Source organism: Misgurnus anguillicaudatus, chromosome 5 (genome assembly GCF_027580225.2).
Source record: "Misgurnus anguillicaudatus chromosome 5, ASM2758022v2, whole genome shotgun sequence".
Taxonomy (NCBI): domain Eukaryota; kingdom Metazoa; phylum Chordata; class Actinopteri; order Cypriniformes; family Cobitidae; genus Misgurnus; species Misgurnus anguillicaudatus.
The window spans coordinates 32,660,088-32,679,478 of record NC_073341.2 but is presented as its reverse complement, the minus strand read 5'-3'; the positions used below and the strand labels follow the sequence as shown (position 1 = coordinate 32,679,478).

General features: G+C 39.5%; 1 protein-coding gene across 2 annotated transcripts in view; it reads left to right on the top strand.

Moving 5' to 3' along the window:
* Positions 1-18,629, top strand: part of abl2 (c-abl oncogene 2, non-receptor tyrosine kinase) — a 42,088-nt gene extending 23,459 nt beyond the window's left edge. Inside the window, exons 1-11 of one of the 2 annotated variants that reach the window (XM_055167367.2) lie at positions 5,647-5,848; positions 6,649-6,813; positions 7,792-8,087; positions 8,173-8,445; positions 9,595-9,679; positions 9,765-9,942; positions 10,660-10,844; positions 10,922-11,074; positions 11,189-11,278; positions 11,536-11,682; positions 13,129-18,629. In XM_055167367.2, the coding sequence (XP_055023342.2) occupies positions 5,746-5,848; positions 6,649-6,813; positions 7,792-8,087; positions 8,173-8,445; positions 9,595-9,679; positions 9,765-9,942; positions 10,660-10,844; positions 10,922-11,074; positions 11,189-11,278; positions 11,536-11,682; positions 13,129-14,828 (3,375 nt within the window). In that variant the 5' untranslated portion in view covers positions 5,647-5,745 and the 3' untranslated portion in view covers positions 14,829-18,629. Of the gene's footprint in view, positions 1-5,646; positions 5,849-6,648; positions 6,814-7,791; positions 8,088-8,172; positions 8,446-9,594; positions 9,680-9,764; positions 9,943-10,659; positions 10,845-10,921; positions 11,075-11,188; positions 11,279-11,535; positions 11,683-13,128 lie in introns of those variants that run through there. The other variant, XM_055167366.2, reaches the window with a different exon arrangement.
* The last annotated feature ends 762 nt before the right edge of the window (positions 18,630-19,391 follow it).

Sequence of the window (19,391 nt, the reverse complement as noted above, 5' to 3'; positions counted from 1 at the left end):
CTGTATTAAGTTTTAACATTTGCTAAAGTGGAGTTAAACATAAATGTTTACAAGGCACAGAAATGCTTAAAAATGTCCCCACATCTCACTTTTAGGGTGGTCACACTGGTCAACCAGTTTAAGCTGTGCTTTGGGACATGGTTAAAGTCGCCGGGTAACCACCTTGGTTAAACTGTACAACCCTAACCAAAGTGGTGGTCACCCAGCCACTTCAACCATGTTGACCATGATGGTAAACCTAAATTAACCTAAAAGATAAACCTAAATTAACCAGCTAAACCTAGAGTATTGCTGATAGCAGAGGTTTAAGAATGGTATGCATATATAGTTGAAGAAATAGTTGACCCAACTTAGTATGAAAAATCCCAGAGGGACAACCTTCCAATCTCTGTGATTAAGCCAATACGGAAGTGACTTAAACTGCAATTCATCGACTGGCCGCTTGAGGCAGGCTCCAAAAGGGAGTCAATTCTCATAGACTCCCATGTTAAAAATGCTCAACTTTACAGTAGATAATAATTTTTACAGCCTGTTTTTGGTCTATATAGCTAATTTTGCCCTTTATGACAACTGTGAGGGGGGTACATTTGTTTGTAACTCATCCGTTTAAATTATATTAAGCCTTAAACTTCTGCATAATTAAGGTTTTGGCCACTTGAGTGACGGTTAAACAGCCACTGCTGTTACTAGACTCGACCTAGGTGGGCGTGGTTTCAGCAACCAGCCACTTCAGCTTCACCCATGTCCCGCCTCTTTACCCATTTTCGGTTATCCGCGAGTGATTCGAGGTGACGCGCAGCCAAGATGGCGATGGCAGGCAACGCCTACTTTAAGCTTAAAAAACGATCTTCACAAACCAATGGGTGACATCAAGAATACTACGTCCTTATTTTTTACAGTCTATGAAAATCCCTCAAAATTGACTTCCCTCATACCATTCCAGATACAGTGGCTTCCTTCATAGTTGAACACACAAGATTCATTTTATTTTAAAATGCAATAATTGTATCTTTGTATTCATGACTCAAAAATGCAAAAGCTCCAAAAACCGCATACATACATCGTAAAAGCAAGGAAAGAATTTTTAATTTTTAATTTTTATGCGAAAGGTACATGCCCCAAAGTAAATGATGACGCGAGTAATTGTTTCCAGTGCAAATCTCTTTTTCTTGGACTACAACAAAAACACGGATTGTAGGCAACAGTTTACTTCCTGGGCCTGTTGACGAGGACAAGACCGTCATTATCATAATTCCTCCCGCTTGGACTCACAGCCTGTAAATTAACTTTTGTTAGCATTGCATTGTGAGTGAATCTTTCGAAACATGGTAAGGAGCGTCACATTTCCAGCTGACGTCAGAGGTAATCAGGCCAATTTCCATGTACAGATAAGAGGACCACAGAGGGACACATAGCTTTTCAGATCAATGAGTTTTGTACAAAATCAGAGCGTTTGAGGAAAGCAGCATATCTGGAGCTACAAAAATGTTCGGTATGTGGATAATAATGTGTTTTTGAACCATATACCACGTGACACATTGTATTATACCAAATACACAAAATAACGTTGTTTTTAGCAATGAAATAGGTGCACTTTAAATGACTGTAATTTCCTATAGTATCCCCAGAAATAACCATATTTTCAGTAACCACACTGGCATTGATAGTATTTTGCCCCTGTACAGAGGTGCCGGGACAGCTGTCGTAAGCCCAATGAAACAGCTGCTTTAGACTCTCTTCGGGTGAGGTTAGACAGGTTAGACCGTTCAGTGTCTCCATTCACGCTCCACACATACACACACATTCTCCCAGCTGTCTCACTGGAGCATTCACACACAAAGACACACACAGATACTCCATGTGTGCCGAAGAGCACAAGCAGGGAGACACATGCGGGCACGCGACGTGCCTCATGCTGGTCAATTGTTAAATCAATCAGAAGCGTTTCATGAGAGTGGGCAGTGTTTGTGAATGCACTGTAATTGATTTTATTCATATGTATTCAGTTAGTTCCCATTAAATATGTCAGCTCATGAATTGGATCAGTTATTGTTTTCTTCATTACATTTTACATTTATGCATTTGTCAGATGTTTTAATCCCAAGCGACTTTGCTATACATTGTATCTGTATCTGTATTGAACCTATGATCTCTTGCTATGTAAACGCAGTGTTCTACTAACTTTATATATATATATATATATATATATATATTTCCCAGAATGCTGCTGAGAGTTTTTGAAAGCAGCTGAATAATTTATTTTCGCACCTTATTGAATATTTTATGATTCTCTAAAACTCTGGGGGGGGTACACTAAATGTTCCACAGGCGTTTTGTAGTACAGTTTCCACCCCTCCAAGCTTTCCCTGTTTCTCCCAAGAGGAAGTTGGGTAGGCAAAACACATGGTGTAGAAATGGAACCATCTGCTGGTTGAAATCCTCCCTACCCCCTTCCAAAACCTACCGGCCCCACACATGCCTACCCACACAATATACCCTCCCTCAAAACTTCCCTCAGCCCATATCTCACTCACGTGCTCATACGTATGTGGACATTTCTTACTCTGGGCAGTTGGCATGGACTGCCACAATCAAGTTGGAATGGCATTTCGACAGCAGGATTGGAAACTCTGAGTTAAAACCCACAGCGGAGACTCGGTCTCAATGCCTTTGCCTTTTTTGAAATGACTCGACCGAGAGGAGTGCGTCCGATTTTTGTAGCGTGAATAAAACCCAATATCTGAGGATACAGTGTTTTCTCATCAGCCCTTGGGACCATGTACTGGGAACTGTGGCTCAGCCAGGTGACCAGGAGTGGGAAACATTGCATGCTAGTCAGGAACAAAGGTGGGGCTGTTTTTTTTGTGTGTGTATGTGGTTCTGTGTGGCATAGTTGGTTTTAACATTAGGGCCTTAACCAGCTCACTGGCATGTTCTAGCAGGTTTATTGTGTTATGTAAGATCAATGTGATGAAAGACTGCCAGTCTTTGTGTTAGCTTGGCTACATTTTTGTGTAATAATGGTGATAGTTTGTTCCAAGTATGCTGGTTATTACATTAGGCCCTCATTTTATTGAATAGGTTTATTGGTGAATTTGTTTCATTTATCTTATCGGTTTTTCTGGTGTTTTTCAGTTTTAGCAGTGAGGGGTTTTGTGCATATTTCTCATGATGTGTCATGTTTGACTCGGTTGTGTGGTTGTTGGTTTTATGATGTAAGTTCAGGATAAATAATTTAACTGTTGCACATGTCAGGCGTTTAACTTTTGGAAAATAGCACTGTATAGATGAAATTTATGTTTACAATAAAAATAAGTTTTTTACTTTAACATTATAATTTTAATCATAATGAGTACCATCATTTACAAAAGAAATACTGTTCGAGATGTACCAATCAGCCGTCCATAAATGAACAATGAAACATGATTTACTCACCCTCAAGCCATTTAAAGGGACACTTTACTTTTTTTGAAAATATGTTCATTTTCCAGCTCCCCTAAGGTTAAACATTTGATTCTTACCGTTTTGGAATCCATTCAGCTGATCTCCGGGTCTGGCGCTACCACTTTTAGCATAGCTTAGCACAATCCATATGTCTATCATTTCTCAGATGAACACAATATGTTCTGGATGTTCCTCTTTAATAGGGGGTTATTAAAGGCCTTCTGAGGGTAATCTGAGGGTAATTTTGTAAAAAAATTAAACTTAAGAAACTATAATAACTAGCTTTTGGTAGCATCCAATGCGCATTCTCCAGAGAGTATCAGTGTAAGTCATAATTTACTATGCATAGTGATATATTCCCCATTCACACAGCACTTCCTGTCCCAGAAAAATGTCTTAAAATTGGCAGAGAGGTTTCTGTGTGAACACAAACGCGTCCCGTAAATGTTCTGGGATCGCTCCCGTAAAGAGGACCTAGTAACATTGCCGTAACATTCGCGGTAAGCATTCTGTGTGAACAAAATATATATACGATATAAATATGCATCTAGATATTTCCTGGAATACTGTTTGTAATGATACTTCTTCTGTGGCACAAATGGAGTTTCTGCACGAAAGCGCCCTCTGGCTTTTTGAAAATCAAACGATCCCAGACAAATCCAGAACACATTTTCCATGTATTTTCCGTAATCTCGTGTGAAAATGTCTTATTAGTGGCATAGTGACAAAGTGACAAATGGCGCTTTTCCATTGCATAGTACCCCACGGTTTGGTTTGGGACAGCTCAGCTCACCTCACTTTGGCTTGGTTAGGTTTTCCATCGAGTTTAGTAACACTTCGGAGTGGGAGGGATCATTATAGGAGTGTCATTATATTTGTGCTGCCTACTGCTGTGACATCATACAAGTGAGAGCATCGTTGAACATTCCCATACATTCATTTATTTCTCAGTCCTCCACAAAATTAAAATGGTTTACCACAAATTGATGTTTGCACGTCACGTTTATAACTACCTCTGTCTCACATGACAGTTTCGGTACAAACACCCGTGGCATCGGTCGACAAGCTATGCTGAGTCGCGAATGTGGCGCCACAAACTGCAAGTCTGAAAAAAACTGTTATGGTGTTCCTGATTCACAACCTGTGGATGTTTTTCATCACTAAAAGGGAGTTTGAGAACTTACAACAAAGCACAGATGACAAAAGGTTTACTCGAGACAAACAAGCTAGCATGAAGGTAAAGCTAATTTTTTACATTATAGCGATGATGCTGGTAGTGACAATTCTCTCAGACCAATCAGTGATCTACAGTGTTTTCGCGTCACGTTTGGTATCATCTCGGGTCGCTTGGAACCCTAACCGAGGTGCTACTAAAAAAGTATCGGCCGGGTACTACGTACTGCACCCAGTGGAAAAGCCCCCAAAAGTAAGCTGAACCGACCCAAACCGTGGGGTATTATGCAATGGAAAACCGCCAAAAGGCGGAGGCACAGAGGCGATAACAAAACAGCAGTCATGAATAAGAAGTCTAAACCATGGATTTTAAAGAAAATGTTGGAGGATTTTGATAGAAGACAAGGATATTTAGTTGTCCGTGTCTGTAGCTAAAACAACTCGCAACGTGTCTATCCACACTGGATCTTAGGCACCATACGCTATACATAATGTCCATTTGCCACTACAGGAAGCTGGTTGTTGTAGTTTATAAAGTTTTAAATATGGATATTTTTCTACAAAATCAGAAAGCCTTTATTAACCCCCTGGAGCCATGTGGTTCTCCAAAACACTTTCAAAATACCATGGTAGTATCATGATACTTTTTGATAGTATTTTTTAAAGGGACATCAATAAAATCACGGTATATAAAAAGGAATTCAATTAGTACTACAGTATATGCCATCACGGTAATACTATTTGATGCATCACTGTTTCATCATACAGCCAGACTGCTTTAGTATAATACGACGTATGGTCCGATCATAAATCTTGGAGGCAGGATTGCTTTCTTCAATGTGAGTTTCAAAAGTCTCTTCTCTTTGGTCTTCAGTGAAATAGGGCAGCTGCCCAGACATGCTGTGTTTGTGCTGACAGCTGTAGAGGAAGACCAGTAGACACAGGCACGCTGAAGGCGTGGAGTCTCTCCCACCCTGTTTTTTTCCACTTAAATTTTGACACGCTCCTCCCCTCCATATAAATTTTCCAAAGAATCAGACTCTCACAGATGTAGACGCAAGAGTTAAATCAGCACATCAGCTCTCTATCTTTTATGTGAGATCAATCTAGCACTGCCACCGCTAGATTATGCCTGTGAAGACCCTGCCGACCAGCAGCAGTTTCGATGAAGAGAGGTCACAACTGAGCGGTGTGTCTTATTTACAGGATGCTGATCACTATTGCATCACAGGTAGATGCTTTTTCATATAGGTTTAATATAGTTTTGTATCGGTGAAGGATTTTAAGATAAAGGGAGGTTTATTTGTTGGGTTTTGTACAGTCAGTGTGGCTTGTGAATACTTTACCAGGTCGAATTATTTCTCTTGGTATTTCTGTTGAATATCTTCTGTTGTGATTATAATATGATTTATTTATTTATTTTTTTTTATTTATTTTTAGGAATCAGTGTCATTCAGATTTAATTTAATGAATATAATTAGATGTTAATGTTAATACCACACAAACTGCATGAATAACTTGTAAGATATTGAATTTATGCATAAATATAATTAATATATAAAATACATGCAGTATAATGTTTTATTGCATTTATTGTAATTAAATAAAAGTATATTTAACCTAATTTATGTGACCATTCGGCCTACGTTATTACTTTACATTATAATAATGTTTTAAACAAATGCACATGTGACACTTTTTCCAGTAAACATGCCTAATTGTCTGCATTTTAAAATATATTTTGTGTAGCTGTTATAAGAGTTTGACATAAAAGAAGTCATTTTTGTTAAGCTGGGTGTGTTTTTTAAGTATGGGCATGATTCATCTTGAATCACCCCCTTTGCTTACGTTTGTTCCGATAGCCTGGTTTCTCATCTCCTCCTACCTTGACGTTCCCTTGCATTCCCAACATTAACCCCTCCTGCTCTTTTTGAATCAATTCGCCCATCTCAGAAACCCTGCATCATTTAACACATGGCATCCCGCTTCATTTTCACTCATGGAGACTGTTCTTATCTCTCTTTACAACAGAAGCATTGCACAGGCCCTTCGGATTGGACTCGTCTGCGCTGACCGAGGCGGTACGCTGGAGCTCCAAAGAGAATCTGCTAGGTGCTGCTGAGAGCGACCCGAACCTATTCGTCGCGCTTTATGACTTCGTTGCCAGCGGTGACAACACGCTGAGCATCACCAAAGGTATGACCCTTGAAAGGACACGGTGGTTGAGCAATGCACCATGGAATCACTACCATTATGGACACCATGCCATTCTCCTTACTTCCTGTCATCGCTCTACTTCCTCTTTACTTCCGTCTTCCCATTTTCCTTCTTCTTGTTTGTCTTCTTAACATGTTTCTCTTGCTGTGCACAATGCTAAAAACCAAAGGGATGCTACACCTTGTGTTTTATTAAAATGATGAATTATCAAACCCAAGGCCTCTTAATAGAAAACAACAATGGCCGCCAACTTTGATTTTCTCAGTAGATGGACTTGACTTGACCGGTGGTGTTAAAAATCAATTTCTCTGTGGGAATTTTACTTCCGCTACTCTTCTAGCATGCAGTACAAGCCTGAAACATGAGTCAGATGGTTCAATGCTTGCGCGGTCCGTGCTTGGCAACTACCGCAAAAGCTAATACTTGTTCAGAAGTGTAATCCCATCAGCTGGGTGAAAAGCAGGTGGGTAAACACAGACTAGCCAGAGGGGACAGAGTTCAGAGACGGGAGGTTAGTGGTTAGCAGCCTCATCTATGCAGTGCTTGCTAATGGCTGGTAATGTCGTCTGGTTGGCATTGAAGTGCCAGTCCTCTGTTGTGTACCCATGTGATGGGTAAAATTGACCTCAATTTGACCAATGGATTATCTCCAAAAGGTTTTTATATTATAAAAAAATAAATAATATAGTGGTATATTGCCAGCCCTAGTTTTTATTATATTCAGACGAACTTGACTGTTAGCATTACTGATGATGACCAAATGGCTGCATGCCAACATGTTGCGCAAAATCGCTTTGGGCGTCCCGAGTTCAAGTCCTGGCTCATGATCCTTTTCCGACTCCTGTTTCCTTCTCTCTCACCCTGTATGATTTCTTGTCATCTCTCCATTGTCCTGTCCAATAAAACAAGTAACTTAAAAAACACTTACCTTCTTCTCTCACCTCCTCTGCATCTCAGGAGAAAAGCTGCGTGTTTTGGGCTACAACCAGAATGGCGAATGGAGCGAGGTGCGTTCGAAAAACGGTCAGGGTTGGGTGCCCAGTAACTACATCACTCCTGTGAACAGCCTGGAGAAGCACAGCTGGTATCATGGGCCCGTGTCCCGCAGCGCGGCCGAGTACCTGCTCAGCAGTTTGATCAACGGCAGCTTCCTGGTTAGGGAGAGCGAGAGCAGTCCGGGACAGCTGTCTATCTCGCTGCGCTACGAGGGGCGGGTCTATCACTACCGGATCAACACGGCTTCTGATGGAAAGGTATAAATGAAGGGAGAGAGCGGATATGATGGAGATTATTAATTGGATAGTTTCGTTAGTTAATCTCTCCATCGTCTACGTTTAGGTCTACGTAACGGCCGAGAGTCGCTTCAGCACGTTGGCCGAGCTGGTTCATCATCATTCCACAGTGGCGGATGGTCTCGTTACAACACTGCACTATCCCGCCCCAAAATGCAACAAGCCCACGGTCTACGGGGTCTCGCCAATCCACGACAAGTGGGAGATGGAACGCACAGACATCACCATGAAGCACAAGCTGGGTGGAGGGCAGTACGGAGAGGTTTATGTCGGAGTTTGGAAAAAGTACAACCTCACCGTTGCCGTTAAAACACTAAAGGTTGGTATTTTACATGTGTAGTTATATTGTTGCTGTTAGTGGTGATCTCCAATCCTCACCCTGCAGAGTTTAACCCTAATAAAACCAACCTGAAGCAGTTTATCCAGATCTTTAGACATACGTGTTTTAGAGTTTGAGCTAAACTGTGCAGTAGAGGTCAAAGAAATGTACCCGACCCAAATTACTTTATACCTGAACCCGACGTGCATACATTTTTTTTTTTTTTTAAGAAAGACCCGACCCGTGACAAACCCGAGAAAATTCGACCCAAATCCGACCCCACCCAGTGGCAATTTTTTTTACGCGACTGGACCCGAATGTAAATGGCACCGACGTGTGTGCAGTCTGCTGCCCCGCACACAGCAGTCAGACAGAAAGAAACCCCGCTGGTCTCACAACTAATTTGGGCGAGCTGCTCCATTTTGTTTTACTTTGTTATCTGACGACGACACCAAGGTAACCGCTAAAATGTACATTTAAAATTGACTGACATGTCTGTCTCAACGAAAATTAACCTCCCGCCAGACACACAATGTCGCAAGCAGTCTTGGCAAACAGAGGAGAGGTTTAAAAAGGACATTGACCCCTTACCCGCGAAAAAGTTTGGATCTTCGGGTCCGTTGGGCAAAAACACATTCATTTTAAATTACGGGACTTCGGTTATTTAAATGGACCTGTGAAGACCTCTACTCTGCAGTAGTCCTGCGGAGCAGGATTGGAGACCCCTGGTTTATGTCCTTAAAGGGATAGTTCACCCAAAAATTTAAATTCTGTCATCATTTACTTACTCTCATGTTGTTACAAACCTATATAAATTTCATTTATAAACACGAAGGAAGATATTTTGAGGAATGTTGGTAAACAAACCATTCATGAGCCCCATTCTCTTACATAGTATTCTCATAGTGCTCATGATCAGTTTGGTTACAAACATTCCTCAAATGTTCGTGTTCATCACTACAAAGAAATTTGTGCAGGTTTGTAGCAACATGGGAGTGAGTAGATGATGACAGAATTTTCATTATTGGGTGAACTATCCCTTTAAAAGTTTTAGTATAGCTATATTAATGCGCCATCATGTGGCCATTAATTGTTCTGCATCCACAGATTTCACAGATGGTTTGTTATTTCTTGTTTTATTCATTAAAGGAGGACACCATGGAAGTTGAGGAGTTTTTGAAAGAGGCTGCGGTCATGAAGGAGGTGAAACATCCCAATTTAGTGCAGTTACTTGGTGAGCTATAGAAAACAATACTGGTTACTTGTTTTGATCAGATTATGCTTTTGGATCTGTTGCTGATTGGTTGCTTCTGCTCTAGGTGTCTGTACATTGGAGCCTCCGTTTTACATTGTTACTGAGTACATGCCACACGGTAACCTGCTGGACTACCTGCGCGAGTGTGACAAGGAGCAGGTGAACGCTGTGGTGCTACTCTACATGGCCACTCAGATCTCATCCGCCATGGAGTATCTAGAGAAGAAAAACTTCATCCACAGGTGAGAAACGATCCTCAGAGGTAGATGGTATATAAAGTTAGGGTTCTGTAGATGAAGGTTTAACTATTTGAAGTTCGTTGAAAACACCAGTGTTAGTTATGTGTGTTGGTTATGGCATAATTAATGTTTCTTAAAGGGACACTTTAACTCCCCTAGAGTTAAACATTTGATTTTTACCATTTTGGAATCCATTCAGCCGATCTCCGGGTCTGGCATACCACTTTTAGCATAGCTTAGCATAATCCAATGAATCTGATTAGACCATTAGCATCGATATTTTTCCTATCTAAAACTTGCTGTAACATGGCTGCAACAGTTCCTAGCCACATCTGCCTAGAAAATTGCAACTTTTTATTTTCTGTCAGTCTTATCGAAACTCTTTGGTTATTGTTTTAGGCGCGATGCTAATGGTCTAATCAGATTCAATGGATTATGCTAAGCTATGCTAAAAATGGTACCGCCAGACCCGGAGATCGGCTGAATGGATTCCAAAACGATAAAAATCTAATGTTTAACTCTAGGGGAGCTGGAAAATGAGCATATTTTCAAAAAAAGGTGGAGTGTCCCTTTAAATTTCACACTGTGAAGTTTGAAAGCCATGTTCTGTAAACACTACTCTGTCCTTTTGGGAGTCCATTCCGTTGTAAACGGCACTGTGTAGTGACAACCAAATTAAAAAGTCTCTTGATTAACCATTACAATTTCTCTCTCTTTTAGAGACTTGGCGGCTCGTAATTGTCTGGTTGGCGAGAATCACGTGGTCAAAGTGGCTGATTTTGGACTCAGCCGACTGATGACAGGCGACACCTACACCGCTCATGCAGGAGCCAAATTCCCCATCAAATGGACGGCACCGGAGAGTCTGGCCTACAACACTTTCTCCATCAAATCGGATGTGTGGGGTGGGTTGCTTATGTAATTATGTATATTTATCTCTATATTTGTTGTTTTGCTTACTTACGTTTCAAATATTTCCCAGCATTTGGAGTGTTACTGTGGGAGATCGCGACGTACGGCATGTCTCCATACCCAGGAATTGACCTTTCTCAGGTCTACGACTTACTGGAGAAGGGCTATCGTATGGAGCAGCCCGAGGGTTGTCCTCCTAAAGTGTATGAGCTCATGAGGGCCTGTGAGTACCAAGAGGAAATGAATGACTTCTGTTCAACATCATTTAGGCAAGATTGACATTCGTTATTCTGCCCTTGGTCGTTAGATGAAGACACCTTTTATTGTGTTTTGGCAGGTTGGCAGTGGAGTCCATTGGATCGGCCCTCATTTGCAGAGATACACCAAGCCTTTGAGACCATGTTTCATGACTCGAGCATTTCAGAAGGTATCACAGCATTATTCATACTAGACGTGCATTTGGCCACGGTTATATTACCTTCACAAATGGTATTTTTGATTATTGTATACATCATGTCCATGATTTTACTATATATTAATGTGGCTGTACCACAGTATTATCACTGTGTTTTGGTAAGCATAGTGTTAGGTGAAGCTTTAAATATACTTATAATTTAGTGTTAATTTGAAAGTTACCATTAAAGCACTCTCATAACCAGTTCTCCACTAAACTTTGTTCTCCAGAGGTGGCAGAAGAGCTGTGTAAAACTGCCTCCGGTGGGCATTCCTTCGGCCACGATATGCCACTCTTGCCCTCGAAGTCTCGTGGGCAGAAGAAGCACTCGGAGAACAAAGAGAACATGGATGACTCGGGACCCCACGGCCCTGCAGGTATACAGGCTCAGCTGCGGCTCGCTCGCCTCAAACAGAAGCTCAAGAGAATGGGAGTTGTGTTCCTTGATTGACTAACACAATGTATAACCCTAAAACAAGCATGCATCACTACAGAAAAATAAATAAAGCTGAGTTAAAAGCCTGCAAACGTTTATTCACATGCAAATGTATCACATGTCTGATGTGTTCATCAATTTTCACAACAGATTTTATTGTCTTATGTTGTGATTATCTTGTATAAATGCATCTCATTTCATTTCATTGACTGCTGTTTTTTTTTTTTTACATTTTTTGCATGTCACTAATCCCTCACCAACCCCAAGTATTCACACAAGCATTTTACCAACTGCACGTGTTTAATATTATAATTAATAAATAATATTATAATTAATACTGTTTAATTAACCTTACTCACAATTAAAGCATTTTTGGTGTATTGTACCATATTGTTTTTTATTTTAAAATATTTATGACATTTATTTATTGAAATAATATTTATGTAAAATAAACAATTTTATTTATTTATTTATATTTTATTTACAAAATACTATTTTTGTTTAAGCTGCATCTTTTTTGTGTGTTTTCAAACCTTTTTTGAAACCTTTTTGAATTTTTTTTTTTTTTTAGGTCAGCACCTTTACAAATCATACTTTATATTTTAAAAGTAAATAAAATTATTTACATTTAGTCATTTAGCAGACACTTTGTCCAAAGCGACATACAAATGAAGTAAACAATAAAAGCAATATATTAAATAATAGTATATTAAATAATAGTTTATATTATTTAGTTTATACTTTACCAATATGCTAAAAAGTGCACAGCTTTTACAATTCAGACAATTATTTATACTTCATAAAAATAAATCCTGTGATGGAGGCTCATTGAGTTCATCTATGATGTAGTTTTCTGTATAGGTCCAGGAAGGGGGTCCATTATGGGTCCTATACTTTTAAGAGACAATCCTGACCCATTGATATATATTTTCTAATTTTTTTTAATCAGACAGTAGTTTAAGAAAACAAATGACATAAATCCTTGCAGGAAAAGATAAGTAAGGGCTAGTAAATGTAAGTTAAAATGAGGGTCAGGTGGAGAATTGAAAAGATGTTAGACAATTCCAATTACAGTATGTGTGACCCTTAATATCGCCATACAGCCTCAATTTACACCGTAGCACTATAATGCATTAAATGATTTATCTTGATAATTTAGTTTCATTTTACAACTAAACTCTCACAACTTGGCACACTTTATAACATAAACAGTTTATTAATGGTAATGATAAGATCTTATCACTGAATAATGTTGTATTGTTGCCGTTTGTGGGATTCTGGTGCCTTCTATTTAAAGGAGCACATAAGATTTAAGAGTTTTAATGACTTGGGTTTTTATCTTTTTTGCTGTTCTTTGACCTTGGTCCTATTCTCCCCTTGTATTCAGGTCTTGCATCATCACTGTTTGCCGGAGATGGACGATCCAGCAGCTCTCCGGCCCTGCCACGTAAACAGAGGGATAAATCTCCCTCTAGCCTTTTGGAAGACTCCCAGGACACCACATTTACCCGTGACCGCAAAGCTGGCTTTTTCAGTTCTTTCATGAAGAAGAAATCTATATCCTCTTCCTCCACCTCTTCTTCACCTCAGCAGCAACAGAACCTCCCCATGCCTCCCAAGAGAAGCAGCTCTTTCCGGGAGATGGAGACCCAACCTCATAAAAAGTATGAACCCACAGCAGGGTTTGGGGGCCCTCCTCCACCACTGCCTCAGACCGATGGGTTAAATTTTTCTCCATCCCATGGAGAGGGAAACCATGTGCAGTCTCGCTGCTGTGGAGCCACATTTGGGCAGAAGCCCTCCGGTTCCAACTCTAGTGCAACTTCGGGTCAAGTGGGAGGTAGCAGTAGTTGGGGAAGCTTAGCGGGCTTTTTTACCCCTCGCCTTATCAAAAAGACCTTGGGATTGCGGACAGGTAAGCCCTCTGGTGTAGACGAAGGGTGTGGAAACAAGCCTTTTCCCCGTTCCAATTCAACTTCATCGATGTCTGCCGGATTGCCGGACTTGGAACGAATGGCATTGACATTACCCAGAAACCGCAGCAAACCTCCATTAGAACGCACGGCTTCCACCACATCACAGCCGGAGAACGGGGCGCCACGACCTTCGGACGCAATCCTGAGGAAGCTCGACGAAGGTACGGCTCAGATACGGGATCGTCCCAAAGCTAAACTCTTGCCACGAGGGGTGACCGGTGGGGCAGGTGGAGTTAGAGCTCCAGGGGTAGGGGGAGAGGCCGATTCGAAGGAAGGACACGACGATCGACCTGGCTGGTCATCTCCTTCGAAAACCTCCACACTTGGGTCAGTCAATGTGCACAATCACAAAGTTCCAGTGCTCATCTCACCCACCCTAAAGCACAGCTCCGCTGAAGCACACCTAGTCGGCGTGGACTCTCAGGGCAACCGATTCAAACTGCTCTCCGACAGCATAGATCGCGATCGCCCACGGCTGGTGAAGCCCAAATGCGCGCCACCTCCCCCACCCATGCTCCGCTCCCTTCAGCACGCCTACAGTGCCGACGCAGCCGATGAAGCGGTCCGGTCGACGGAGGTTGTCGAGGTCAACGGAGATGGGCTCAAAAGGTCAGGGAGGGAAACGAGAGGGGCACGTCCATCCATACCACCGCCCCAAGTGCCTCCAACCCCCACAGTTCCCACCCAGACTAAAATGGCCAACGGTGCTTCTGGCGGACCTGGCCCTACTTCCGCCAAACCCACCCTTAGACGGACTCGACAGCAGGCAGAACGGATCCCCCTGGAGAAGATTAGCAAGGAGGCTCTTTTGGAATGTGCCGAATGCTTGAGTAGTGCCATTCAAGGCAACACCGAGCTCTCCTCCAGCAGCCAAGTCCTGGATGTGGGACACCAGCTTTTGGACTACTGCTCTGGGTATGTTGACTGCATCCCACAGACACGTAATAAATTCGCTTTTCGTGAAGCGGTGGGTAAACTGGAGTTAAGTCTGCAGGAGCTTCGTGCTTCCTCTACAGGAGGAGGAGCAGGATTAGGGGGACCTGGGAGTAGCCCTGCCCTTGATAACTTGCACACCTGCATTAGAGAGATCAGTGATGTAGTGCAAAGGTAGCCTCTGGGTCCACTGTAACTCCCATCTCCAGACGTTATTTCCCCAAAATCAATCTAGTTTTATTTGGGGGACAGAGAATAATCTCTCAGAAGTACCTCAGAAATGACTACAAATGCTCTCTCCATTTATTGTTTACAGGTGACTTTCTCTTTGAAAATGCCAGTTGGGATCAGAGTTCTTTGTATACAAGCTTTTTGTCACAGTTTTTTTTTTTGCCCATTTACTTTTTAACTAATAATTACTTTTTTCACATTTTCACGGACAGGGAGTTAGGGTTAGGTAAGACTAACTGAATTAATAGAGAACATTAAGAGATTTCTGCCCACTGTCTGGATGTATCGGATTTACAATAACTGGATACTGTGTCAATGCAAAAAATTGCCTGATTTTTAATACATGAATTGTTTTTGGATTTTAAATGATATTGCCTGTTCAGAGCATACAGTAACAATGAATGTGGCACACAAACACAGCTCTAATGCACATTTGTTTGGTTTTTACACATTGCAAGTGCTTTACTACACATCTCATACTGTCATTTTTATTTGATTTATTAACACTAAAGTATTTAATAACCATTGGTGGTTTTGTAGATCTTTTTTGGAGGTCTGGGCATTCTTTGTTATTAGTGTTTTACTGTGTTATTGTGAAGATGGTCTGGGGTCACTCATCACATGGATTACATTTGTCCTTTGTATATCTGTGGCCTTTTTGTTTTTTGCCCCAAGCAGCCAGATAAAACAAATCCAAACCCAGCTGTTTCTACACTACAAAAAATGATTTTCAAGAAAAAAGATCTTGGTTTTTTGTCTTGTTTTCGGTGAAATTATCTAAAAATTCTTTAATTAAGATGCTTTTTCTTGATAAGAAAAACGACCCAAGAAAATAAGTCTAGTTTTAGACCGAAAAAATCAAATTTGGGTGATTTTTTGCATAGTACAAGTAAAAAATCTGCCAATGGGGTAAGCACATTTTTCTTGAATTTTTCTTGAATTTAGTGTTTAAGAAAAATTTTCAAGATTTTTTGCTTGGCCCATTGGCAGATTTTTGTTGCTTGTTTTATGCACAAAATCACTTAAAAAAATTTTTTGTCTAAAAACTAAAATTATTTTCTTGGATCATTTTCCCCCCAAGGGGAAATGGAGCAAAAATTAAATAAAGTTTAGTTTCGCGTGCTCACGTGAAACTTTCGCGTGCTCACATGAAACTTTCGCGTGCTCACGTGAAACTTTCGCGTGCTCACATGAAACTTTCGCGTGCACACGCGAAACTTTCGCTTTTATATGCACGCAATTTTTCACTTGAGCACGCGAAACTAAACTTAAAAAAAATTCTGGACATGAAGGTTTCGCGTGAGCACATGAAATTAAACTTTAGATTTTTTTTGCTCCAATGTCACTTTAGGGGCTCGGTAGCTCATTAAGAAAAGGCGTCTTAATTTAAGAATTTTTGGATATTTTACTGAAAACAAGACAAAAATACTGGGAATTTTTTTCTTGAAAATCATTTTTTGCAGTGTAGCTTTTGTATATCATCACTTTAAGTGTATCATCACTTAATGTATAAATGAAGAGTTTCGTTGCAAAACGAGATTTTGTCAAAACATTATTATGTTATCATGTTATTATTTTGTTTTATGGTGCTACTTAGCTGTATTTTTAAGTTAAGAAGGTTTAAATCAAAACAAACCAACTGCAGTTGAATTGATATTAATTGGAATGCACAACCAAAAAATGAGATATCTTGTTTTGCAACGAAATTCTTCAAATGCTAAATCTTTTGCTCATTTGCTGTGGAAACGGTTACATGGTGAATTTGTCTAGATTTTGTACAATCTGGACTACAAATACAAATGTTGCCACATTCATTTGTACACATTATCTTCATTTAGATTTAACTTTAGAATGTCTCAATTTCTTAACTTGAATTTTAAATTATTTTCTATTAAAAGCACAGACATTTTGATGATATTGTAGATATACCATATGATTTTATACCCACAAAGTCATACTCGCAGAATGCAGTGGGATTGAAATGCAGAATCTGGCTTCCATCTGTGCATCGAATGTATTCATTTGTTTAAAACAGGAATGTTGTCTTTTGTGTATGTTTCCATATCACCACATTCAAACTTTATGAAAAGAAAACAAAACTTCTTCAGGCCACAAATAGTTACACATGTTGGTTCTGATTCTGTGTTCTTAAATGATAGATTTATATTAGAATTTGCATCAATGAGATTTTTGTGGGTACCCTGCAATGTCATAATATTAAGATGATTTGTACTGATTACACTGGAGCACATTTATAAAGCAAACATTTTAATTGCCTTGCCTTAATTCACTATCTAAGGTATGTAATATGGAAATTTTGGAAAGAGAAATAGTTTTTTTTTTTGTTCTTTTGCATATACATGTATTTTTGTCACAAATTACACAACAAAATTTATTTGCCTGCATCAACTTTATGTTGCCAATATTTTCAGATATTACATGGTGCCTTTTGTGAGATATTTACTGTTTTGTGCACTGCTGGGTCATGATATAGAACTGTTGTACATATGTTTTGCTCTCAGATATATCAGTTTTTAGGTGGCAAATGGGAATTCGCAAGCCTTTATTGTTCAGTATACCCTGTTCAGACATCAGGGGAAATGAGGTGTCCAACTTGAAAAGAAAAAAGTGCAATGATCTGTCCTTTATGAAGACAGTGCTTGAAGTCTGGTTTCATTTTACTGAAAGAGCTCATCGGTTTGTTTGTTTTTGTCAGAAATAGCTCTCTTAATATACAAAATATAGTAAGCATATCAGAACAGAGAAAGAAATGTTTTGTTTTAATGTATGATTGTCCTTTTTACACTTTCAAACATTACAGGTCCATCTATTCCATTTATTGTTGAGTTTGAAAATAGTTTCGTAAATTAGTATCACATGGTTGTCAGGGAGTTTGCATTTAAGCCTTTTAGTTTGTAAAACATCAATGTGTTATCTCATACATTGCCAATGTGTTTATATTCATATAAAGATGTTTGGCCAAAATCCACTTGATATCATGAATATACTGCTATTGTTGCCACAGTTATTTAATTTGTCTCATAATTCTGTCTTGTAACTAGTTTAACATCTCCATTGCATATATACAGACATTATATTGGTAAAAATACATTTTATATAAGTCAATTGCTGAATCGCCTGTGAAAGGTTGTGCATAACAGATATATTTGATAGTATCTCATTGAAATGTGAGTACAGTAAGAACATTTCAAGGAAAGCATCCTGTCCAAAAGTTTATGCTTTATAATCCACAACAGTTCCTCTAAGCTGCAAGCCATTGTACTGTATGTCTCACAGGCTTATCCTTCATTATTCACTACTATTCAGTTTCGTTTTAATTACCCAAATTTGTGCTTTTTATTTTATACTTTTGTTTGTCACTTTTATTTATTTTTTAGTTTATTTATTGTTCTACTTTTTTATGTTGAATCCTGGAACTCACATTCTTTGCAGACTGTCTTTTTGTAAGGTCGGACTTTAAGTGCTGAAGAAATTTATATACCAAAGGCCACCTCTCTAGTCCTTCAAGTGCAATGAAAATATAACACTCGTAATTTTGAATATGTGAATTTAACAGGGATTACAAAGGCAGAGGTTGACAAATTTAACAGTATTTTTTCTGTTTTGTAAAAAGTATATTTTGTGTGATTCTAATTTAAAGCTCACTTTTAATAGTATATTACTGTGAAGTCTTTCCTCGATGTTACACTTGATGTAAATAATTAATAAAGAAAACTGTTGAAAGATATATATTTGGTTGTGATTTTACTTTATCTTCATTACAAAGCCTCAAAAAAACTCACTGAACAAATTTACTTCAATCAAGGTCGTGTTTATTTATTCACTTAATGTAATTGCCTCAAAACTTCTATATAAGATCATTATTATTGTGGCAATTGATATAATTTATGAATAAAGAGCAGTGACGGCTGGTGACTTCTCTTTCGAGGGGCGCAAATTCACAATATGTGTTCAGAGTGTCGTGTGTGTTGCTCGTGTTTTCAAAATATGTGTTTGTTGCGTCATGTGAACCATGTGCATTACGTGTTTTGTCAAAATAAGCGCCTGCTGCACTCGCGTCAAAACCGTTTATGATAAAAGAGATGCTCACGTTCACAAAAGACACTAACTTAACACTGAACTCTGATTATGCATGAGATTATGCGAGTATCTGGCAAACGCCAGATACTTTTATCATTAACCCTTTAGACGCATGTGCAGCAGGCACTTATTTTGAGATGACACGTGATGCACACAGGTTCACTTGACGCGCAAAACACATTTTGAAATGACGAACCACATACAAGACGGGCTACATATATGATGTGACGAACTTCCCAGGCCTTAAATGCATATTTGAGCTACCTTAATTTAGAAACACCTTGTACTAACGTATCTTCCCCCTGATTAACAGACAAGGCTTAAAGCTAGTCCTACACTAAAACACATGTTTGAGCTGCCTCAACTGAAAATATCTTGCACGTACAAATCTTAAAATATGCCAATGCCA